Source organism: Panthera leo, chromosome C1, assembly GCF_018350215.1.
Source record: "Panthera leo isolate Ple1 chromosome C1, P.leo_Ple1_pat1.1, whole genome shotgun sequence".
In the NCBI taxonomy this organism is placed as follows: domain Eukaryota; kingdom Metazoa; phylum Chordata; class Mammalia; order Carnivora; family Felidae; genus Panthera; species Panthera leo.
In genome coordinates, this window is record NC_056686.1 from 8,995,136 (window position 1) to 9,020,154 (window position 25,019).

Consider the following 25,019-nt stretch of genomic DNA (forward strand, 5'->3'; position numbering starts at 1 on the left):
GTTCTGTGACTTGCTTTTTTTTTCATTTTCTTATTTATTTATTTATTTATTTATTTATTTATTTTTAAAGTTTGAGAGAGCTAAAGTGTGTGGGGGAGGGGCACAGAGAGAGAGCGAGAGAGAGAGAAGATCCCAAGCAGGCTCTGCACATCAGTGCAGAGCCTGAAGTGGGGCTCGAACTCACGAACTGTGTGATCGTGACCTGAGTCCAAGTCAGACGCTTAACCGACTGAACCGCCCAGGTGCCCCGTTTTTTCATTTTCATATTGTCATTTAGTTAGATACATTCGAGTTGTTACACAGTTGTTTAATTTCACTGTTGTATTTCGTTTTGTGGAGCACAGATTTATCCATTTTCCTGTTGAATATGTGGGTTGTTTATGGTGTTTTGCTGTCGTGTGCAACGTTTCTTGGTGCACATGTGAAAGAATTTCTCGGAGATACTTAGGAGCGGGTTACTGGGCCACAGGGTACACACGTGTTTATCTTTACAAGATAGTGCCAGATTGTTTTCCTAGACAATTCTACATTCCCACTGGCAATGTGTAAGGATTCCTTTTAATTCATATCCTTGTCAACACTTGTGAACCTCTTTATTTTGGGTCAGTAATGGTGTAAAATGACATTATTGCATATATGACCTGCTTAGGCTTTTTATTTTATTTTTTTATTTTTCTTTTCTCTTTCTCTCGCTCTCTCTTTTTTTTTTTAAGAGCACAAGTGGGGGAGGGGGTGGGGTTGGGAGGAGAGAGAGTGAGAGAGAATCTTGAGCAGGCTCCGTGCTCAGCGAGGAGCCAGACCTGGGGCTTAATCCCATGAGCCTGGGATCATGACCTGAGGTGAAATCAAAAGTTGGACGCTAAACTGACTGTGCCACCCACGCGTCCCTTATTTTTTATTTTCTAGATAATTAAAAACACTTTAATTCCACCTACGTATGCTTTTTAAAAAAGCGTTTGAAGGAGGAATAGCATACAGTACATACATGTAATGTAACATAAAGTGTGTCAGTTTTATGCGTACACTTTTGGAAGCCAGCATGTTAACCTTTTTCATAATCTGTTTCCATTTTGCTTTGCATTTTTCATAGCAGTCCTATTTAATAACTGTATGACCCATCAAGTCAGTTTACTTAACCGTGTCCCTGTTTTTTAACATTTAAATTGTTTCCAGTGTTTCATTCTTTATGAGTTATGGTTCTGTGAACAGCTTTGTGCGCATATTTTTTCTTCATTTTTTGAAGTATTTTTACAGTATTGAATCCTGTAAGTGATATTGTTTGGTCAAAGCCATGAACGTTTTTGTGGCTCTCAATATGATACTTCTAATAAACATTGTCTATTACGTACCCTTACAACGATTACTTTCACCTGTGTGGTTTAAGCAGCAGTGAGTTATTGTGAAGACTCAGTAGGGCTAGGAAATGACACTGTACGTTAGTGTGTCATTGGGTTTCACTTCTGGGATAAGTAGGAATTAAACAGGTAAGTGTCTGAAGTTTTTGTTATATCGAGATATGGAAGACAAGCAGTCGGTCAGGAGACCTTTAAGGCGTGAGAGTCTGTCTTGAACAGTTGTGGGCTCTGAAGGAAAACTGATCTGCTCAAGGATCTTTAATCCTAATTGTTTGAATTACTTAGGTTTAGGATTTGGCATTGCTTAGATTCATGGAGAGAGCTAAAGACCTGCTACTAAGCTTGAGGCTAATTGGAAATTTAAATTCCTTTCTCCTGATTGTACTGGTGACAGGTAGTGTCCTCTACCTTTGGCTTGCAGCTTGCTTTTCTTTCTTTCTTTCTTTCTTTCTTTCTTTCTTTCTTTCTTTCTTTCTTTCTTTCTTTCTTTTTTTTCTTTTTAAGTTTATTTATTTATTTTCAAGGGGGAGAGGGGCAGAGAGAGGTGGAGACAGAATCCTAAGCAGGCTCTGTGCTGTCAGTGCAGAGCCCAACACGGGGCTCAAACCCACGAACTGTGAGATCACGACCTGAGCCGAAATCAAGAGTTGGTTGCTTAACCAACTGAGCCACCCAGGAGCCCCTGTAGCTGGACTTTTATTCCTGTGTTTTCCTGTGTATGTAAATAACGATCTAGTAGAACTTTACAGTTCTTTTTAACCTTGATGTTTGCAGTTTTAAGAGCATCATACACCTTTTTTTGGGCCAAATATAAATTGTTTCCTTTATTTTTTACACTAGGAGTGTGATGTAGTTTTCCTGTGTCTTCTGCTTTATATGTTGTTTCTTTTATTCTAAACTAATGTATTCACTGAGCAACCGGGAGTGCAGATTTTTGGTGGAGCTCAGATGGGGTGTTGCAATTCTGAAATCTTGGGACAGCAGTCTGGAACCTGGGTGTCGCCACTATGAAGCTGTGTCACCGGTGGCCAGTTATTTTTCTTGCTATTCTTCTTTGGACTCAGGTATAGGAGGAAAACGGAGATACCACAAATAAGCATGCGTCCATTTGTTAAATAGTACATTAATGATGCTTTGGAGTTCTCAGAGTGCTTTCCTATATGTTATTTGGTCCTTATGACAAGCTTGTTTGTTCAGTTGTTTGAATTATTTAGTGAATGTTTATTGACAGATGTCGTGTCGTACAATGTCAGGTAGCGGGAACATAATGGAAAACAAGAGAGACAAGGTCATTGCCCTAATGGAGCTTCTGTTTTAGTGAGCTGAGTCAAACCAGACAAAAACAGAATTAGCTGGGATTATAGCCAGTGAGGGAGTGGTGGGCAGGCGTGTTATTGCCGTTTTATCCACGAGGAAGCAGAAATTCTTAGCTCTGCTTGCCCGGAACTCTGGCTGTGTCACAGTTCCGCTCTTCCCACTAAATAATGTGCGACTATTAAGGCATGTTAACAAAGGAAGTGCCGTGCAGTGTGCGAGCAATAGTTTATTCGTTTTGAACCTGCCCCTGAATACATTGAACTTTATAAAATATAGCTGCGTGTGTACGTGTGTGTAGAAACCGGGACTCAGAGGGTACGGGGTTGCCGTGTGAGTAGTATAGCCCCTCGACAAGGGCTTGAGTGTCTTGGGTGTGTGGTATCATTTGATCCTCGCGATGGCTCTTAAGGGAGGGCCCATTCCTCCCATTTTGTAGGTAAGGGAAGTGAGACCCAGAGCCCTCACGAGTTCCCCAGGCTGCCAAACTACTAAGTGGCCAGGGTGGGGATTCCAGCTCAGGTAGTCAGGCCTCAGGATTCCCATTCTGAATTCCTCCACTAAACTGCCAGAATGGTACCAGTATTTATCTCGGGAGGTGAGGTGATGGATGATACCAGATTTCTTCTGTTCATTTGGCTTTCCTGTCTACATTTGCTACAGTGAAGACGAGTAATTTGTAGTTTTATAATTTACTTAAAAAACAAAGCAAACAGGGGCGCCTGGGTGGCGCAGTCGGTTAAGCGTCCGACTTCAGCCAGGTCACGATCTCGCGGCCCGTGAGTTCGAGCCCCGCGTCAGGCTCTGGGCTGATGGCTCGGAGCCTGGAGCCTGTTTCCGATTCTGTGTCTCCCTCTCTCTCTGCCCCTCCCCCGTTCATGCTCTGTCTCTCTCTGTCCCAAAAATAAATAAAAAACGTTGAAAAAAAAAAAAAATTAAAAAAAAAAAAACAAAGCAAACAGGCAGTAGTCATGGGTTGATAGACAGTACCAACAATTCATGTACAGTTAGAAAGGGAAGACAGTATTTACTGCGTTGTAAATTCCCCTGACTTGTTTATGTGCTTAACACCCAAGAAAGGAGAGCTTTTTATATTATGAGGGCTATAGTTTTCTTTTTAAAAAGTAGTGTTTCTCATAGGTGACGAAAAACAATAAAAATAGGAATAAGTAGAAAATTAAGACTGTCTTGTTCTATTTTGTAATCTATACTTTTCCCTGACCGATGTATGAGAAACATTTCATTATATTAGCGTATTATATTTTTTGCCATCTTTATTGTGGTATAATTTACTTCTAATAAAATTAACCAATTTTAAGAGTACAATTCAATGAGTTTTAACAATTGGGTACTGTCTTATAGCCACAGCTACACTCAAGATTTTTCGAACATTTCTGTTATCCACAAAGTTTCCTCGTCTCCCTATGCAAACAGTCCCCCTGATCCCTCCCTGCATCTTGCCAACCATTGGCCAGCTTTCTGTTATAATAGTTTTGCCTTTTTTTTTTTTTTTTTTTTTAGAATTTTCTATAAATGAAATCTTCTAGCATGGCTGACTGTATCTGGCTTTTCTCACTTAGCATAATGCTGGTTGAAATCCATCTGTATTGTTGCAAATAGCAGCAGTGTGATTTCTTTTTATTGCTGAGTAGTATTCTGTTCTTTGTAATAAAATTTGTTCATCCATTCACCCACTTGGTGGACATTTCGGTAGTTTCCAGTTTTTGGCTATTCTGAATAAAACTGCCGTGAACATTTGCATTGAAATCTTTGTGTGAACATATGTTTCTCTTAAGTAAATATCTAAGACGAATTGCTGCTTCATGTAACTATGTGTTTAACATCATAAGGAACTGTCTTCATAATTGTTTTGGCACCTGGCTGGCTCAGTCAGTAGAGCACGTGATTCTTGATCCCAGATTGTGAGTTCGAGCCCCACATTGGGTCTGGAGCCTACTTTAAAATAGAAACCATTCCTTAAAATTAAAAAGTTTAGAAAAGAATTGTGGCTATTCCAGATTCTTTGCTTTTTCATGTGGATTTTAGAAACAGCGTGTCAATTTCTACAATAAAGCCTGTTGAAATTTTGTTGGGGATTGTGTTGAATCTGTCGGTCAGCTTTCAGAGAATTGACATCTTCGTAGTGTTGAGTCTTGTTTCTTCAGTATGGCATGTTTCTCTGTTTATTTAGGTCTTCAGTTTCTCTTAGCAGTGTTTGTAGTTTTGAGTGTTCTGATCTTATGTATCTTTTATTAAAAGACATTTCATATTTCTGATGCTATTATAAGTGATATTTTAAAAATGTCAATTTCTAGTTCTTTGTTGATTGTACAGAGAAATACAATTGATTTTTATACATTGACCTTGCATTCTGCAACTTTGCCAGATATACTTACCAGTTCCAGTTACTTTTTTGTAGATTCTTTAGGATTTTTTACATAGATAGTCATGTTGTCTGTGAATAGAGTTTTACTTTGTCCTTTTCAATCTGTATGCCTTTCAACTCTTTTTCTTCCCTACGGCACTGACAAGGGCTTCCAGTATAGTGTCAAACAGAAGGGGTAAGAGCAGACACCCCTGACTTGTGTCTAATCTTAGGGTAACAGTGTTCAGTTTTCCAGGGGTTGGCAGACTATGGCCTGTGAGAATATACACATAAACACATGCATACATAAAGTTGTGTTGGAATACAGCCACCGTCATTCATTTACTTACCGTCTATGGATACTTTTACCGTTTTCTTGATCTGTCCACTTCATCTAAATTGTCAGTTTGTTGGCGTGAAGCTGTTCATAGGTTCCCTTATCTTTCAAAGACTTTTTTTCTTTTAAATGTTTATTTATTTTTGAGAGAGAGAGAAAAAGAGAGAGAGTGAGCTGGGGAGGGGCAGAAAGAGGAGGGAGACAGGATCCGAAGCAGGTTCTGCGCTGGCAGCAGAGAGCCCGACCCGGTACTCGAATTCACAAACCCTAGAATCATGGGCTGAGCCGGTCCGACGCTTAACGGACTGAGCCACCCAGGTGCCCTGTTCCCTTATCATTTTAGTATTTGTAAGTTCTGTAGCAATGTCCCGCACTCCTTCCTGACAGTGATGAGTTTTGTTTTCTTCCTTTTTTTCTTGATTAATAGAGCTAGAGGTTTCTCACTTTTATCAGTCTTTTCATATAGTTAACTTACCGAGAGGCCCGTGTTCTGGCCCAGCCACACCCTCGCAGAGTATGTCGTGCATTTGGGGAGAATGTATACTCTGTGGCTGTTGGGTGTTGTGTTGTGTAAGTGTTTAATTTTTTTTTAATTTTTTTTTTTTTTTAACGTTTATTTATTTTTGAGACAGAGAGAGAGCATGAACGGGGGAGGGGCAGAGAGAGAGGGAGACACAGAATCGGAAGCAGGCTCCAGGCTCTGAGCCATCAGCCCAGAGCCTGACGCGGGGCTCGAACCCACGGACCGCGAGATCGTGACCTGAGCTGAAGTCGGATGCTCAACCGACGGAGCCACCCAGGCGCCCCAGTGTTTAATTGATTTTTAAAATTATTTTTCTCTTTTCTAAATAACTGATTTCTGCCTTACATTATTTTCTTCCTTCTACTTAGCTTCGTTTTGCTTTTCCTTTTTCTAGCTTCTTACAATAGAGGTTTTGATCACTGATTTTAATCTTTATTCTTTTATATAAAATAAACATTTAAGGGCCACCTGGGTGGCTCAGTGGGTTGAGTGTCCAACTTCAGCTCAGGTCATGATTTTACAGACCGTGGGTTTGAGCCCCGCATGGGGCTCTGTGCTGTGGATTCTTTGTCTCCCTCTCTTTGCCCCTCCCCCACTTGCATGCACGCGTGCACTCTCTCCATCTCTCTCAAAAAGAAATAAACATTAAACATATTTTAATAAAAAAAGAGTAAATAAAGTAAACATTTAAGAAGTGCCTCGGTGGCTCAGTCTGTTAAGTGTCTGACTTCAGCTCAGGTCATGATCTCACAGGTCATGAGTTTGAACCCTGATACAGCATCAGGGTTGCACTGTCAGCACAGAGCCCACTTCGGATCTTCTGTCCCCCTTTCTCTCTGCCCCTCCCATGCTCTCTCTCTCTCAAAGATAAATAAACATTAAAGAGAAAAAATAAGCATTTAATACATTTTTCTCTACTGTTTTAAGTGCATACTACCATTTTTTTTTACCATTTTGCATGTATGTTTTATTTTGATAAAAAGTTTATTTAAAAAATAAATTTAAATTATATAAAATTAAAATTTTTAAATAAACCTTCTAAGAAGTTGTCTGGTTTAAAACAATTACAAGAGATAACTGAAAAGATAAATGTAATGATATGAAAATAAGAGCTATTTTGCTAAATAATTTTCAGAACATTAATTAATTGGCCAGTGAAAGTATATCAAGGAAAATACATCACAGATTTTAAATTAGAAGAAATAAGTAGATCTTGAATCCTTTGCATAAATTTTTTTTTGCTGTTGTTATTCACCTGTTTTCTTTTTTCTTTTTTTTTGTTTTTACATATAACAGCCAGTGCTCATCCCAACAAGTGCCCTCCTTAATGCCCATCACCCATTTAGCCCATCCCCCTCCCCAACACCCCACCAGCTACCCGCAGTTTGTTCTCTGTATTTAAGAGTCTCTTATGGTTTGTCTCCCTGTTTTTATCTTACTTTTGCTTCCTTTCCCCTATGTTCATCTGTTTTGTTTCTTAAATTCCACATACAAGTGAAATCATACATTTGTCTTTCTCTGACTTATTTTGCTTAGCATAATACACTCTAGCTCCATGCACATTGTTGCAAATGTCAAGATTTCGTTCTTTTTCATCACTGAGTAATATTCCATTGAATATATACCACATCTTCTTTATCCATCTGTCGATGGACATTTGCATCCCACAAGTTTTAATATACATGCTTTCCTTATTTTGGCAGTTAGGCCAAAATATTTTCCTATTTCCCTTGTGATTTCTTCTTTTAACCTTGGGTTATTAAAAAGTGCATAGTCTTATTTCCAAATACTTAGCAGTTTTCCATTCCCTTGTTACTGATTGCTAGTGTAACTCCATGGTGCTCGTATAATATGCTCTGTGCGATTTCGGTTGTTTTAGAATTGTGAATTCATGAAGGTTTTGGGAACTGGAGGCTATTTGATTGTAAAATTAGGGCATTGACTGAGCCTCTGAGTCAATTTTCCTTCTTCTTTCAGGTGAGAGATCAAGCCCAGCGCTGTTCACGGGTTCTCCTGGATATTGAGGCGGGTGCTCCTGTTCTCCTTATCCCCGAAAGTTCCAGATCAAATAATCTAATTGTAGCAAATTTGGGGAAGCTGAAAGTCAAGAACAAGTTTCTCTTTGCTGGTTTTCCCGGGACCTTTTCCTTGCAGGATAAGGTGAGTGATCAGTATCCATTCCCTTTTTAGTTCAACTCGTGTTTGAAGGTTTCATATGTTGTCATAAGATGACTCATAACTGCTGTTACTTTTGTAGTATAGGTGGCTTGAACAATTTTTGGGACATTTTATTGATATTTCAGTTAGCCTTTTAATAGAGATAGTGTAAATTCTAACATTTACCAATTGTATGCAGTAACTTACTTTAGCAAACAAATCAACAGAACCGATTTTCCATTTCTGTAATGCTTTTTTAACAGGCTGGTCTTATAAATAACTTTTTACACCACCTGCCTTTTTTCAGAGAATGGGTTTTGGCCCATGATTTATTGGAAGCTGTTTAAGAATATCATCATAATAAAAGCTTGTACAGTATATGACTTTACAGTTTAAAACTACTTTGGTAGCGCTTAACTTATTTCTTATGACAGTGTTTAGAGTTAATCAGGATAAAAGATTGTTGTTGTTTTCATTTTATGTCTGGGACAATTTGGACTCATTGAGAATAAACGACAAAAATGAGAACATGCAGTAAATCCCAGACTTAGTGCTGGAGGTGGTCTGATGAGCTCCTCCTGCCCATTTCTGCAGTTGAGGAGACTCACGCTGCCCAAACTGGGGACAAGGTCTTGTTCTAGGTGTGTGTGTTGATGAAACCTTGCTGGTTTCTAGGGCAGCTTTGCAGTATATTTGCTTATTAAGTACAAATTCATTTCGCTTGTCAGAGAAGCACTTACTGAAATTCCCAACTAGTTGTGCCCATCTTTAGTGTAACAGCTGATAACATGGGGAGAGAGCCTTTGAAGGAGGAGATACATAAATTTCATTATAAGCTCTTACGATTGCCGGTAACAGCAATAAATAGCCGATGTGCATTTTGTTTTTTATTTATTTATTTATTTTTTATTTTTTTAATATATGAAATTTACTGTCAAATTGGTTTCCATACAACACCCAGTGCTCATCCCAAAAGGTGCCTTCCTCAATACCCATCACCCACCCTCCCCTCCCTCCCACCCCCCATCAACCCTCAGTTTGTTCTCAGTTTTTAACAGTCTCTTATGCTTTGGCTCTCTCCCACTCTAACCTCTTTTTTTTTTTTTTTTTTCCTTCCCCTCCCCCATGGGTTTCTGTTACGTTTCTCAGGAACGATGTTCATTTTGAATACTTCTTACACATCACCCAGTGCTAAGCTCTTTATGTATTTGTCTATTTTTTTCTCCTTAGCAACCTAAGGGGTATCTAGTTTTATTAACCCCCTTTTTCAAGATTAAGGTCATTTATTTTGGATAATATAGCTAGTCAGAAGTACAGTGTGGGCCTCAGACTTGGTATGGCTGCCTTCTCTATGCCATTGCTTTAAACTGATCACCTTCACAGACCTTCAGGTCACATCTCTGTGGGGAGGGTAAACTGGAGGAGGATGTGTCCTCTTGGCCCTTTCCTGCAGAGCCGTAGCTCTTTTGAATTTTCTAAAGGGTGTGACACAATTCATTAGAATAATTTAGACGGAAGAAATCCGATGATTATTACAGAAAAGATATAAATATGAGCAGTTACTGTTTGCCTCTCTAGGTAGAGAAAGAAAAGAAAATGAAAAAGTGTGATTAGGGTGCTAGTTCTTACCAGGACTTCGCCAAGGACCTCAGCTCTGTTTGGAAGGCAACCAGAGACTTTATTTGTTGGTGATGCCTAAATGCAAATAATGTTATTATTTTCAAGTTACTGTCTCCATGTTTTCTTTCATTTGTTTTACTTCTCATCCATTTATTCTTTTTTTAAATAATTTTTTAAAGTTTATTTATTTGTTTTGATAGAGACTGTGCAAGTTGGGGAGGGGCAGAGAGAGAGGGAGAGAGAATCCCAAGCAGACTGTGCACTGTCAGCGCAGAGCCCGACATCGGGCTTGAACCCACGAAACCGTGAGATCATGACCTGAGCCGAAACTAAGAGTTGGACCCTTAACTGACTGAACCACCCAGTCACCTCCATTTACTCACTCTTACTGACCTACACATGCTGAGCTGAAAATGTTTGATGCAGGGAGAGGGAGTGGGTAGAGCAGGAAGGGTGCAGACCGCCGGCGAGAACATAGCAGCCATAAGTGCGTGTTCAGACCAGAGGGAAGGTGTTTGGACAAAGGGTCGGGTCTTCCAGATGTCCCCTCACTTGCAGTCGCTCAGAGAAACCGGATTCAGTGATCAGAGCAGAGGGTGGCGCCAGAACGACAGCGTCCAGCATTGGAGGGCACAGTGCCACCAGGTGTATCTTGTAGCTTCGGAGACCAGCCTTGAGCCAGAGCTGATGATTGAGAACTTGCTCGCTCACCTCGCTGTAGGAAGGAAGCCCTTCCTGTTGGGATGATGCGCCTTCCTGCCAGAGGCTGCTTTGATTGGGAGAAGTAGACTTTCACTTGGGTACGTTTTTTAAGAGCACAAAAGTGAAATTAGCCTGCATTGGTCTTTCACGGCAGGCCTAGTAGAGAACTAGTAACCTTGGTCTTAAGGAAGAAAGTCTGTTTCCACAGTCAAGAGATAAGCATTTTGCTGTTCACTGACCAGAGTCTTAACATAAAAGATCCATTTGTAAAAAGAAAGATGGGTAACTGCTTCTAAAATTTCTCACTCGCTTGCCGTGAATGTGCGGTATTTATAGTTAACGTGACTAGATAATGAACAAACGTATCAGAACTTTTGTTTGCACGTGAAGTTTGTCCCCACTGTCACCTTGGGACACTTTGTTCCAACACCTTGCTCCAGCTCTGCTGTCATCCCTGCCGAGGGAGAGCCGAATCCCTCCTTGGGGGTGGTCTTCTGAGCCGATAGTAAGTTCTTCAGGATGTATTTGTTTGTGGTAAGTCTTTTTTTTTGAGGACTTAGTTTTTTAGGAAGGGATCAGCTGGAACCAGAATGGGTGATCAGGTTCAGTAATACCATTTTTGTTTCTCTACCCTTCCTACAAAGATAAAGGACCGATGTTCTACATCGGTTATATCTACGTACGGGCTCGTGAGCTAACTCGGCAGTTAGCTCCTAAAGAATTGCCAAAACATTTGAAGAAATTGTTGCACGTGAGTCTCTCTTGTTAAGTAAGGCAAATAACAGCACACAGTTTATAGCATTTTAATGAAAAACTTGTCCTGTATTTGTTTTTGAGGATTTGATTTTAAGTGGCAGTGCATACAAGGATCGCTTTTTCTTCAAGGTATTAATCTACTCTTTTGCTTACTGTTTATTCTGAAAAACCTTATGGGATTCAGCAGTCAATTCACATTCATATGCTCGGAGCAGAAAACTTCCAAAAATTCACTCTTTAAAGCACCTCATTATTTGGGAAAGCCTGATTATCAGTTTTTTGTCCCTTTCCTGAATCACTTTCCCCCTGTGTAGAGAAGGCCTTCTTAAGGACCAATAAAAGAAATTTCTTTCTTTTTTTTTCCCCCCTAGGTAGTAAGTTCTTGATGATCTTATTTCCTTAAATCCTAGAGAAGCTTTATCTTGTTACATGCCAGTGATCTGTAGAATTCCATAAGGGCTGCTTGGAGTGTGTCACTGGGTAAAGTGTTTGTAATCAGATCAATACCTCTGTGGATCTTTACCTCTCCACAGGCTCAATTGATCGAGGCCTAGATGAAGCGAAGAATTACTTTCTTCGTCAGAAATCACGTTGCGTTTCCATTTTCCCTTTAGTGTATTTGCACGGGTGAGGTTTGTCTAGTATGTGTTCTGGTGGTTAAAGAACAGGAAATAATCCTGAAACCGGAGCTCGCGGAAGGGTTATTTGCCTTTGAGTTCCACGACTTTGGTGCGTTTGAAATTGTTTTTACACAAATCCATGTCTTCATGAATGCAGGCTTGGATTTTTTATGTATGCTTTTCCTTTCATTTTCCTCAACCACAGCTTGTGCTTAAACCATAATTTCTAAGTTAGCCTTTCAGAAGCTTTCAGTTAAGCTCCTCAAGCCATTGATTTATTTAAACTATATAGACTGTGTAGAGATAAATCTAATGAAAGAGCAACGACTGTCCTAGAGTTTAAGTAAACTAAGCAACGGGGAAGGTTTTTAATGTCAAAATATTAAAAAAAATTTTTTTTAATGTCTTATTTATTTTTGAGAGAGAGAGAGAGACAGAGTACGAGCGGGGGAGGGGCAGAGAGAGAAGGAGACACAGAATCCAAAGCAGGCTCCAGGCTCTGAGCTGCCAGCACAGAGCCCAACGTGGGGCTCGAACCCGTGAACCACGAGATCATGACCTGAGCCAAAGTTGGACGCTCAACTGACCGAGCCACCCAGGTGCCCCTTAATGTCGAAATATTTAAATAAGAGCATTTGCTTAGTAATTTGCCTTCAAAAAAAAATTGCAGAAAGTTAAGAACTGTTTTTTCTTTGTTTGTTTTTTTCCACTGTTACTTGTAATTACTACTCAAGATAACTGGGAAGGAGAACAGTATTATCATCCCCTTTTCAATGCTGAGAGGAATAAACATATAAGGCAGTACTAGCAAACCCATTCTTGCCCTCCCTGCAGCTCGCTTGTGAGAAGGGGTGAATGAATCGGAAGCCCTGCGGATAGGTAGCGCGGTGGCTTGGGGGAAAGCTTAAAAGTCAGTTATTGAATCATCTGGTGAAGATTTCTCCAGTTAGCAATGAACTGAAGGTACTCAGTGTGTAAAAAAAAGTATGTAGTGTTTTCAATAGAATTACAGAATTTATGTTACTCTGTGTTTGTCCTTGATTTTTATGCCCTCGAACAGAAACATAATAGGAATGGCCAACCTCCTATGTTCTCCATTTTGTTCTCATTTGCACAGTTACTTAAAGGGATGAGAGATGTAAACCTAGAAGGAGCGACTTCTAGAAAGTCCAGACACTCCCATGGCTTCATTCCATTGGAACCACATTGCTGTTAGATACATGTTCTTAGAATAAAGAGCTCCTCCCCTCCAGCGAAGCAACAACATATATGGCTGAGAGGTCTGCTTTCTCTGTGCTGTGTTTGACCTAAGGCTAAACCACCAACAGTTAGCATCTTAAGCCAAAAGATAATACATTCCTGCAAGATTGCTATAGTTTTCAACAGGTATTGAATTATAAGTAACACCTCTGCAAAGAATTACGTGTGGCAGGGAATGCCATGAGCCTCTTACTCCTTTCGTTTCTGGAAGCTGGAGGGAGCTTGGAAAGTGTCAGGTGTCATAGAGTCTTTGAAGAGCCCAGCGGCTGGAATAGGACTTCCAGGAGAGTAAAGATAAATAGTCACCCCTGTTCCTGTCTTCTAGTTTTATTTTGTTTCTTCCCAGGAGTCTGTGCCTTCAGCTTCCCCAACGGGTACCCCCAAACACAGTTTGAGGAAAACGACGAGTGCAGAGGACCCGAAGGGAACCCATTCCGAGGGGCTGTTTATGATGCCTCCTGCTGGAGTGAGTGCAGGCAGCCTGAGGAATGAGTCTGTGCCGAGTACCTCGGCCAAGCAGCAAGGACAGCAAGCCACACCCTCCACCGGCCGGGTTCCTGGTAGTCCTGGTAAGAGAGGAGAAAGGTGGGGAATTCACGGGACTGTGGCAGGTACCTGGGGGGTGGGGGTGGGTGGGGGGTGTGTGCATCAGAGATCGCAGGTCTTTAGTGATACTCTGATTTTGCTTTTGCTTTAGAAAGCTTAAGAATCTTAGGATGCAGATTTTAGCCCTGGGGTGACTTCTACAGTACAGTTCAGTCAGCAAGACACAGTGTGAATAAAGGGATTTAGATGGCCTCTTAGGACTTTTTCTTCTAGGTCAGGGTAGTTGACACAAGAAGATGATAGTGTAGCTGGAACGATTCCTTAGACACATCCTTGCAAGTCACTGTCTGGACATTATCCTTTTCCTACGTAAATATTACTCTGTTTAATTCTAAAAAAAACCCCAGAGAACTCTTAAAAAATATTAGTGTGAATTAGGTAACAACAGATACTATAAGCAACAATTTTGCAAAGACATGAGCCATCCAGTTATTGGTGTTCTCTAGATTTTAAAAGTTAGTCATTCCAGGGGCGCCTGGGTGGCTCAGTTGGTTAAGCGTCCGACTTCGGCTCAGGTCATGATCTCACGGTTTGTGAGTTCGAGCCCCACGTCAGGCTCTGTGCTGACAGCTCAGAGCCTGGAGCCTCCTTTGGATTCTGTGTCTCGCTCTCTCTCTGCCCCTCCCGTGCTCACGCTCTGTCTCTCTCTGTCTCAAAAATAAAAAAAACATTAAAAAAAACAAAAGAATTAGTCATTCCAGAGGAGAGCCTGGTTTTGGCCTTTTGGTTTTTATTAAAAATTTAATTCAATTTAATTTTTTTTTTTTCCCATTTTAATTCCAGTATAGTTAACAGGCTTCTATTACTTTCAGGTGTATGGTATAGTGAGTCAGCATTTCCGTGCGTGGCCCTGTGCTCATCACAAGTGCCCTCCTTAATCCTCATCACCTCTTTCACTCATCCCCCCACCACCTCCCCTCTGGTAACCATCGGTTTGTTCTCTATAGTTGAGTCTGTTTCTTATCTTGTCTCTCCCTCTCTCTCTTTCTTTTTCTTTTTTCCTTTGCTTGTTTGTTTCTTAAATTCCACATAGGAGTGAAATCTATGGTATTTGTCTTTCTCTGGCTGACTTACTAAGGTTAGCCAATACTCTGTACCTCCATCCATGTTGTCACAAATGGCAAGATTTCAATCTTTTTTTTATGGCCGAATAATATTCCATTGTATATAGACCACCTCTTTAGCCATTCATCAGTTGGTGGATTCTTGGGCTATTTCCATAACTTGGCTATTGTAAATAACGCTGCTATAAAACTCGGGGTGCCTGTATCCCTTTGAATTAGTGTCTTTGTGTTTTTTTGGGTAAATACCCAGTAGCAGGATTACTGGACTGTGGGGTAGTTTTATTTTTAACTTTTTGAGAGACCTCCGTACTGTCTTCTACAGTGGCTGCACCAGTTTGTATTCTACCAAGCTTGAGGGCTCCCCTTTCTCCACATCCTCACCAACACCTGTTGTTTGTGTTTTTTAGTTTAGCCATTCTGACAGGTGTGAGGCGATATCTCATTGTGGTTCTGATTTGCATTTCCCTGATGATGAATGGTATTGAACATCTTTTCATGTGTCTGTTGGCCATGTGCATGTCTTGTTTGGAGAAATCTTTGCCCATTTTTTAATTGGGTTATTTGGGTTTTGTGGCTGTTGATTTGTAGAAGTTCTTTATATATTTTGGATACTAACCCTTTATTGGATATGTCATTTGCAAATATCTTCTCCCATCCAGGAGGCTGCCTTTTGGTTTTGTTGATTGTTTCCTTTCCAGTGCAGAACTTTTTATTTTGATGTAGTTTGGCCTTTGGTTTTTTATTTTTTTATTTATTTTTAAGTTTTTAAAAATTTTATTTATGTATATATGTATGTATGTATTTTAAGTTTATTTCTTTTGAGAGAGAGCGAGAGAGCAAGCACAGGGAAGGGGCAGAGAGAGAGAATCCCAAGCAGGCTCCGCGCTGTCGGTGCAAAGCCTGATGTGCGACTCGATCCCACAAACTGTGAGATCGTCACCTGAGCTGAAGTGGAGAGTTGGATGCTTAACCAGCTGAGCCACCCAGGCACCCTTAATTTTTATTCTCTAATTTAAGCCATCTCTACACCCAACATGGGGCTTGAACTCATGACCCCCAGATCAAGAGTCATATGTTCCTCTGACTGAGACAGCCAGGTGCCCCATTCGGTTTTTGGATGTATTCTGGGTGGGCGATGGATAGGATAAGTGAGGTGGTGCTCTAAGGAGTCAGAGAGGGAAACCGAATGTGATTCCCACAAAGTCAGTTCAGCGTGATTGGGCTTTGAGAGAATGTGGGACGCTAGCTGACGAGGCTGTTGCGTGTCTTTTGTTACATGCAAGGACTGACCGTGCTAGGTACTGCTCCCTGTAGTCCCCTGTGGTCCTAGAGGCGACAGGAAGGTGGTTTATGGTTGCGTTGGTGATTAAAGAAACGAGGTTATCACAGTCCTCATCACAGTGCTGGCTGTTGAACACTTAGTGTGTGCCAGATCGCACGGCACATTCTTTCGTAGATCGTTGCATTTCACCCCCATAGCACCCCTGTGGAGTTTCATTTTTATCCTCATTTTACACGTGAGGGAGCAAAAGGCTTAGAGAGATTGAGTAGCTTAGCTTGGCCTCGGTTGTGTGGATAGTGGAGTTGGACTGTGAACTTAGGCTGTCTGGCTCCAGAGCCCGAATCCTTAACCCACGTGATGCGGTCTGCCGCTTTCTCCCCGTGATGCGTGTAGAGCGTGGAGGGGGCACATGCACAGTGCGGCTCAGCACTTGTGACCAGCTGGTGTTGCTGTGAGGACAGTGGTGGTTAGGAGGAGGGCCAGCTTGAGTGCCTCTAAGAAGTGATTCGGGATGCTTTCGAGGTGGTTGGTAAGATCTCTCTCCGAACAGTATTTCTCCTCCTGATTTGCTGTTTCTAGAATTTCTTTATGATGAAGATGGGATTAAAGTAGTGGTTTTCGAGCTGCTTCTGTGTATCCTTAGGATTCCGTGATGACCCTAGGGGACCTCTGAAGCCCTCTGTTCCTTTCCCTTCCCCCTTCTACCTGATCAGTTCCACTTTTCTCTCTTTCCCATAGTTATCAAAATAGTAAAAAATCAAGAACTGATATGTTTAGTGTGGGCTGAATGCTGATGTTATAATTTTGTTCTCTTGGACACGGTTCCTGCCACCATGCGTAGGAGATGAGAAAGGCACTAAGCAAGCATCTAAGTGTTGACAGAGTAAGATGTTATGGGAAAGACGGAATGGTGCAGGAGGGAAGAACCGAGAGGACCCAGTCGAGATCGAGAGGGGAGGGTGATGCCGTTCAGATAGCAAGGGGCTTAGCAGTCTTGGGGGAGGCAAAGGCCAGTGAGCCTGAGGCTTCAGGAGCAGGGTGGAGAATGGCTTGAGATGAGGTTGGAAAAGTAGGCAGTGGGCTCATGCAGGGTTTTATAGGGATTTAGGGGGGAGTTTTGCAGAAACAACTTTGGATTCGACGTAGTCATTAAAGCGTAGAAAGAACAGAATGTTATGGTCTCGTTTATTTTTTTAAGGATTACTCAGGTATTTTGTGGGCAGAGTGGTTTTGTGAAGGCCAGAAGGGGAATGGTGTAGGTGTACTGGAGGGGAGTTTCTGGTGGGCCAGGCGAGAATGACGGTGATTTGGATTAGATCACTGGTAGCAGAAGTGGTTACATACTTGTTTGAGAAAAGAATTCTGCTGCTGGACAATTTTGTAAGCCTTTTGGGTGACACTATCTCTACATGAGACCCCACCCCTGTAGGATGTCCTTGGGAGGGATGGCTGTCAAATCATTTCAGTCATAAACCCTTTGAGCTCAGCTAGTGTCTCGGGACAGTAGCGAGACGCTGAAGGGATGTGGCACAATATGCACGTGATGCGGAAGGGGAGGAGCAGACCGGAAGTATCTAGCACACGGAGTGTCGCATGGGGAGGTCTTGGTGCCAGGTGAAGACCTCCGGACGCTCAGTTTTTTGAAGCTGGCAGTTCTGAACATTTTAGATTCTGTCATCTAAAGACAGAGTGAACTTCCTTTAGCTTTTTAGTTTTTATTCAGGGCCAGTCCTTTTGGGTGTTGTTTTCTTCATTCTCTCTCTTCCCTTGGGTCCACGTAGAAGACCACGTCTGCCTGCTGGATTGCATTGTCGTGGATCTGCAAGACATGGACATCTTTGCCGCAGAGAGACGTCCACGAGAGTATTCTAAGGCCTCAGACGACAGCAGTGGAGATCTGATCTTCCCTTCCTATTTTGTGCGGCAGACGGGAGGGAGTCTCCTCACTGAGCCTTGTAGGCTGAAATTGCAGGTGGAAAGGAATTTGGACAAGTGAGTGGTTTACATCTGAGTAACTGTCTGTCCTAGGTAAAGTCTTAGTAACTTGGAAGTCAGCGCTGTGAAGGTAAGTCCGGAAGAGAATAGGTATTTACTTATTTCTTCTGTGTAACAGATGGTTATTGAGTCACTGCTATGTTCTAGACATGAGGCCTACGCTAACGCAAAGAAAAACCTGTCGTTACGGAGTTTACGTTCTGTTGATACAGGGATAGAAGGCACATAGGTGACTCTAATTTAGTGTTTGATTCAGTGTTCTGAATTGTGTTACGGGATTGCCCCATGGCCTTGGAAACAAAGGCGAAGGGGCACAGATGTAACGTGGATTTTGGCAGAGGTAGGGAGGTAGTGATGGCAGAGAAGGTATTTTGGAAGTGGTGACATCTGGGTTATATGTCCCAAGCACAGTAGATTCTGGACCTTTGTTGCTACTTACCCTGGAGCTCCATTTAATCAGAATGACAGTGGAGATGCAGTTCTGCCCATTTCACTCCAGTAAGCAATTTGAAAGGACTCCAGAAAGGCTAAAGCACTGACTCTAATTTACCTTTTAATTGGCCTCAAACACAGGATGCTCATGTCTGCAGTTCAGAGCATTGCTTCAGTTGCCATTACTTCCGCGGGAGCGTCTGGGAAGCATCTTGGAAATAAATGTTCCCACACTCCACCTGAGACCTCCAGAGCCTGACTCTCAGGTGTCTGTGAACCAGGTCCCCTGCTGGGGACCCGGGCCACGTGCGCAGCCTGGGGCTGCGGCGCACAGCACGTGATGCGTGTCCGTTTGGGGCATTGATTTTGGAGAAAGCAGCAATGCTTGTGTTTCAACCACAGGCAGAGATGAGGCTGTAAAGTAATGGAAGAGGTTGTCGTGTAGCGTTTTGAAAAGCAGTCTCGTTACTTGCGGCGAGTGTGACTTTAATCCCTCTTTGGCCGCTCCCTTCACGGTTCTCGGGTTTGGGTGAGTCATTTGATGTCGCTTTTTTTGTTTCTCTCTGGATTAATGATACAGGTCAGCTGCTCTCTCTGGGATTTTTACATTTCATCCGTATTTGTTATTCAAGTGCTCCCTGGCTGGCGCTCAGTTATGGTTGGCGGGGCTCTCTTTGGTTTTACTGGCTTAGCAGTCTTACGAGGAGCTTCCTTATCTAGAAATCGAACACCTCGTTTTCTTTTCGAGCGATGCTTTCCAAAAAAATGTGCTCTGTTACTCGGATTATGTAAACTTTACCCACTTCCATCAGCGTTTATGTGCAGAGGGTTGTACTGTTAGTCCCAATAGAAGGTGACAACTCAATATGAGATATCCTAGCAGCTGCTTGCACCACAGAAACAGGAATCCGGTGGGGGGCGGGCGCACTGGGGAGCCTTTCCAGCTTTTCTTTGTGGATTGCATCACTGGTCTTTAACATACGTGGGTTTTCCTCTGCAGACAAAGTCGTTTTTTATTTTCCTCTTCTACTTTAAATTCTGGTCCTCTATGTACTCAGAACGTGGTGGACTCTGCAGGGTCCATGATGCCCACTGCACCATGGGCAGGTTGGGAGGGCAGGGAAAGAGCTGTTCGGGGTTGGCCTGAGCTGTACCAGCCCCTGACCCGGGCATCCCAGCTGTACTCCTGCCCATCTCAGCAGAGACGAGTGATGGATCCAGATTTCGTCCTGATGTCCCATCTGGGTTCATTGTGAAACACTGGTTTCTGCCTTTAGTTATCATGAAACCTGAAGAGTTGATTACAGAGCTTGCCGCTTCTTAAAAAAAAAAAAAAAAAAAAGAGCTTGCCATTTCTTTATCACCTTCCCAGCTGAAATGTTTAAACTCTTTCTGAGTCTCATGCGATTTTTCCATATTTAATAGAGTACTTAGCTAACTCATGGAAGATTTGGGGACTTTTGAAATGCATATTTTGGGAGAAAAGGGGCTTTTTGTTGCCAAGCATGATACTCAGTTGTGCTAACTTGCTTTATTTGAAGCCACATGAAATTTTTATTATTGGAAGTTAGAAATTAACTGGTTGATAATGTAGGTGGGTACACTTTAGCTCTTATATTTGGGGGTGAGCTTTGTCCATGTTAAGTTAGTGGTTTGTTTGCCAAAGTGACCTTTTTTCTTGTCTTAGAGAAATAAGTCACACTGTGCCAGACATATCTATCCACGGCAACCTCTCCTCAGTCCACTGCTCCCTGGATTTGTACAAATACAAGCTGATCCGTGGTTTATTGGAGAACAACCTCGGTGAGCCCATAGAGGAATTTATGCGGCCTTACGATTTACAAGACCCAAGAATTCACGTGAGTGAGACCTCGCGCCGTCCCATAACTCTTAACTTTGGCAGCCTCAGCCGATGGCCACCTCCAGCTCACCTGCAGAGAAGAGATGGGGCAAGAAGCAAATGAATGTCTTGACGTATTAACCCCCTTTTCAGATTGGCGTTTTCCTCTTGCAGACTGTTCTCAGTGGAGAAGTGTACACGTGCATGTGTTTCCTCATCGATATGGTGAATGTAAGTCTGGAGCTGAAAGATCCGAAAGGAAAAGAAAGTGCTGGGTCCTTAGCCAGGTATGGCTTTAATGGTACCATTCTGCTACCAGTGACTGACATCACAGTAATGGCGTTACAAACAGTACACCTGTTTCGCTTTAGCACAGAGCCGAGTGGCCAGAGGTGGTGCGCGGTGCTTTTTAAAAGTTTAACTTCGTTGCTTTATTAGCAAAGACGGGCCCACACCTGGTACTGAAACCGATAAGTTTGAAAGAGCTTCAGAAATAGTGCTAGCCTTTGGTTTCCTGAGGATCTACTGATTTTGTTGTTTCGTTTTAATGTCAGTAGTGTTTAAAAATATTGTATGGTTGACATACTATGTTCCCTGAGTTCCAGGTCTACGGCATAGGGATTCAGCTTCTCTGTAAGTTATGCTGTGCTCACCACAGGTGTAGCCACCGCCTGTCACCCACACGACATTATTACAATACCGTGACTGTATTCCCTGTGCCGTACTTCCTTCCGATCCCCGTGACTTCTTCATTCCATAACTGGAAGCTTGTACCTCCCATCCACCCTATTTCCCAAATCTACTGTGCTTTAAAAGTATTTAACTGTAGAACCACAGTTCCAGAAAGCTCAGTAATGTCGCTCATGATATTTGTAGAATATACCTTTAACATAGTGTGGTATTTGTATGTGTACTGGGAGGGACAGAAAAGCCATCTCAGTTGTAGCTGAGTTGCAGGGAGGGGTGAGAGAGGGGAACATTCCAGATAGCCTAGGGAATTGTAAGGTGTAAGGCTTCGATGGAGAAAGTTGTATTATGGTATATTCCTAATATAATCTTGCTGCCATGGTATGTTATCAATAGCTTAAACAATAATAATCAATAAAAACTACCACAGGGGGTAAAAACTACCACATGTCTACCACGTGACAGACATGTGGACATACTAGTGACTTAGAAAAGCGAAGTCGTTTTTCTCCTGATGCTGTGTGTCCATTGTGGCCCTCCTGCTGCTCTGCTCCTGCAGGCACCGTGGCCGACAGAGCAGCCGGCATCTTGTTGTGCCAATGAGAAAAACAAGAGCCCAGAGTGGCTTTGAACTGCAGTCGAGTGCTCTGCAGAGCTCATGGGTTAGAACGTGGTCCCACAAAGTGCAGAGGACTCAGAAGTGGTGTCTGCCATAGGGGAATAGGGGAGACCCAGAGCTCTTTGGCGAGCAGCACTGATGGCTTCCTTGCTGGCCAACCTTTCAGAAGTGGGGGACTTCACGTAAAAAGTCTGGATTTCAACCTCTTTTGAGAAGTTGAAAGCTTTGACAATACTGGGCCCATCTTTTCACTTGGAAGCATCCCGAAGCTGAAGAGCCACTGGGCTGCCCTTAGGAGGCTGTGTTCTGCCTAGCGATTCTCTTAGTGTTTCACTTGCGCGGTCTGGGCAGACCAAGAATTTATGGTTACTGGTGTAGAGCCTTTAAGACTGAGTTGTATTTTCACACTTGATAAACTTTTCATTTTGATCTCTTGACAACCATTTGAGGTTGGGCAGATCTTCTATTTTCCAGATGGAATTTTTATCTAGCGTAAGATCATATGGCTGGAAAAGTGGTTCAGTATTTGAAAACAGGACTTCAAAGCTAGAAATTTCCCTACTGAAACACTTTTTTTTTCCTTTGTCTTTCCTCGAGAATCCATCCTGGCCTGTGTCTGACTCAGTTGAACGAAACATGGTATAACGAAGGCTTGGGTCCCAGATTGTCTTGTGAGCTAGCCGTTCTTTTCTGATGGCTGGCTACATCCTTAGTTTTTTACAAAATGAAGTAATTCTGCACAGAATGTCATGACGGTACTGAATAAATTATGAATTGCATTATTGCAGCTTTCTCTGTTACTGAAAAGAAAAAAAAAAAAAAAGATGGTCCCAAATGCACTTCCTCTTGGTGAACCAGTTGCATGATTTCTCTGTATGAAGAGTATTATTTGTTCTGGTTGTTTCCAGGAAGCTGTAGTGGTTATATAAAAATTCGGCAGACTGTGGAGAGAGAATCCCACAGGCAGGCTAGGAGTTGACAGGGGATGGTTTCAAGGGACCCTTGACGTCCTTTGGGGATTGTTACACATATACAGCCTTCTCAGACTTAGGGTCAGAAACAAGAATGTTAATGCACCCAGAGTATACTAGGTGGTGTTCTTCCTCACGGAGTCCCTGTGGACAAGGTCATCTTCCTGGAAATGGAAAGTAAGAGACAGGGCACAACGACACTACATCTGTTTTGAGGAGTCTGTTAACAAAATCAGTGAAAGTTTCTCTCCTTCACTGAACTCAGGTATACTTAGGATTTTGTTCTGTTGTCTTGAACTTAGGTAATTTTGTAAACTGGAAGAGTGTAACATCTTGTCTGCTTTTTCCCTTTTAGATTTGACTTCAAGAAATGTAAACTGCTCTATGAAAGCTTTTCCAACCAAACCAAGTCCATTAACTTGGTTTCCCATTCCATGATGGCTTTTGACACCCGCTATGCTGGGCAGAAGGCCAGTCCCGGCATGACAAATGTATTCAGCTGTATTTTTCAGCCTTCCAGGAACAGCAGCACTGCCCAGGGATCCATTCAGATCGAACTACATTTCAGGTAGTGGATCCAGACCCTGACCCTGTCTTTTCTTTATCGAGAAATTCCCTTTTGTGGGCAGTGGGCCAAGACTTGTGTCAGCTTTAGAGCATCAAAGGACTGAGGAATCACGGGCAAGGTAGATAATGGCTCCCCAGTGCAGCTCACAGATTAATTTACTAATCCTATAACCTTGCAGTTTCATGTATTGGCCGAAAGATGTCTCCGTTGCCTTAAAAAAAAAAAAAAAAAAAAAAAAAAAAAAAGTTTAGAATTAAACCAGAGTCTTTAAATCAACCTCCTTGTAAGCTGTAGACTGTTTTAATGGGTAAAGTGAATTGAGGAAAGAAGATATTACGCTTGGTTAAGGGGGTAAAAGACTTCTGGTCCATAGACATTATAGAAAGATAGGTGGTTTTGACTTGCATTATTAATTGATCTGTGCGAGTGTCGCTAACTCACTTCTCCACTTAAAAGGACTTTAGCCTCTTTGAAGTAGATGATGTTTCTCTTCCCGGTATTATGCTAGGCAGTGGTGTGTGTGGAATGAGTACATGTTTTGGAATTGTACAGCTCCGGACTTAAGACCTTGATCTACCACCTTCTAGCTGTGTGTCCTTGGACAAGTTCAACCACTTTAAGCTGCAACTGTCTATAAGATAGAAAAGGGTGGCCATACCCACCTCGCAGGGCAGAGGCGGGAACTAAGGACAATCCTGGCACGCTGCACACAGTTGGCAGCTCTTAGTATTATTACTGATGTAGCCGTGTTATTTTATGACCTACTGTAAAATTTTATGACTAAGTGGGGATAGACCCAGAAACTGAAAAATTAGGTTTGACCTAAAATCGTCCAATGTAGGGGTGCCTGGGTGGCTCAGTTGGTTAAGTGTCCGACTTCAGCTCAGGCCATGATCTCACGGTTCATGACTTCGAGCCCTGCGTCGGGCTCTGTGCTGACAGTTCAGAGCCTGGAGCCTGCTTTGGATTCGATGTCTCCCTCCCTCCCTCCCTCTCTCTCTCTGCCTCAGCCCCACTCGCGCTCTGTCTCTTTCTCTCTCTCTCAAAAAAAAAAAAAAAAAAATCATCCAATGCAAATCCAAAAGGAGACCTTTGGAAGCAATGTCAGTTTTATTCTATTAGTGCTTGATGTTATCAGGTATGTTGTAAATAGAAACCAGTAAGTAAAAGGCTGGGAAACACACACACACACACACACACACACACACACACACACACGTTGTCAATGTTTATATTGATATGCTTGAATGTGCCTGACATTTCAATGTGCAGTGAGTTCCCAGGTTGAGCTTTCTTTTAGGGAGAGTTCATGGTCACTCTCCATGTACCTCTAGAAAGTCTAGCAAAGGAGACAGTCAAACCTTTGCGTGAATCTTTTGGATGCTTAGAAATAGGAGTGCTCGTTGTCCCTTACTGAGCCTTCCCGTAAGCCAGGCACTCTCCCTGCCTTTACTTAAATTCTCCTGGCAAGTCTGGGAAGCGGGTGACTCCTGCCCCATTTTACAGATGCAGCAATAGAGGTTAGGAGAGCATCGAGCACCTCTCCGAGGTTACACAGTGACTGAGTGAAGCGGTCAGGACTCACACCAGTGCCTCTGATCTCAGCGTCCGTGTCCCTTCTGACAGTCCCTGGGTGCGGCCACTGTGTGTGTCTACTGATCCAGCTGGCTGCCTGCAGTCTCAGAGGCTAACCTGGCTGTGATGTGCGGTTCTTTTGTTTGAAGAGGTTTATTTGAGCAGGAGGTTTCCATATATTTGGTTCTTCTGCAGAAACAGTTTCTTTTTGAATTTGCTCTGTTATTATTGATCTGACTGCCTAATCTGTCAGCTCCTTGTCTCAGCAATCATGTTTTTAATACACGAGGAGCCTTGAAATCTTACTCTGTTTATATACTGAAGGTGTATAATTTCTTGGTCACATAGTAAAGTCTTACCTTGGAGCTTGT

The 25,019-nt window shown here is 42.4% G+C and overlaps 1 protein-coding gene across 8 annotated transcripts in view; it reads left to right on the forward strand.

The window, feature by feature from the left end:
- VPS13D (vacuolar protein sorting 13 homolog D) overlaps positions 1-25,019 on the forward strand; it is a 266,928-nt gene that overhangs the window by 52,697 nt on the left and 189,212 nt on the right. For 6 of the 8 annotated variants that reach the window (XM_042954200.1, XM_042954201.1, XM_042954202.1 and 3 more), the window contains 6 exons: positions 7,872-8,054; positions 13,356-13,578; positions 17,743-17,953; positions 20,076-20,247; positions 20,382-20,515; positions 22,861-23,073. In XM_042954200.1, the coding sequence (XP_042810134.1) occupies positions 7,872-8,054; positions 13,356-13,578; positions 17,743-17,953; positions 20,076-20,247; positions 20,382-20,515; positions 22,861-23,073 (1,136 nt within the window). The remainder of the gene's footprint in view (positions 1-7,871; positions 8,055-13,355; positions 13,579-17,742; positions 17,954-20,075; positions 20,248-20,381; positions 20,516-22,860; positions 23,074-25,019) is intronic. The other 2 variants (XM_042954204.1, XM_042954205.1) reach the window with 1 other exon arrangement.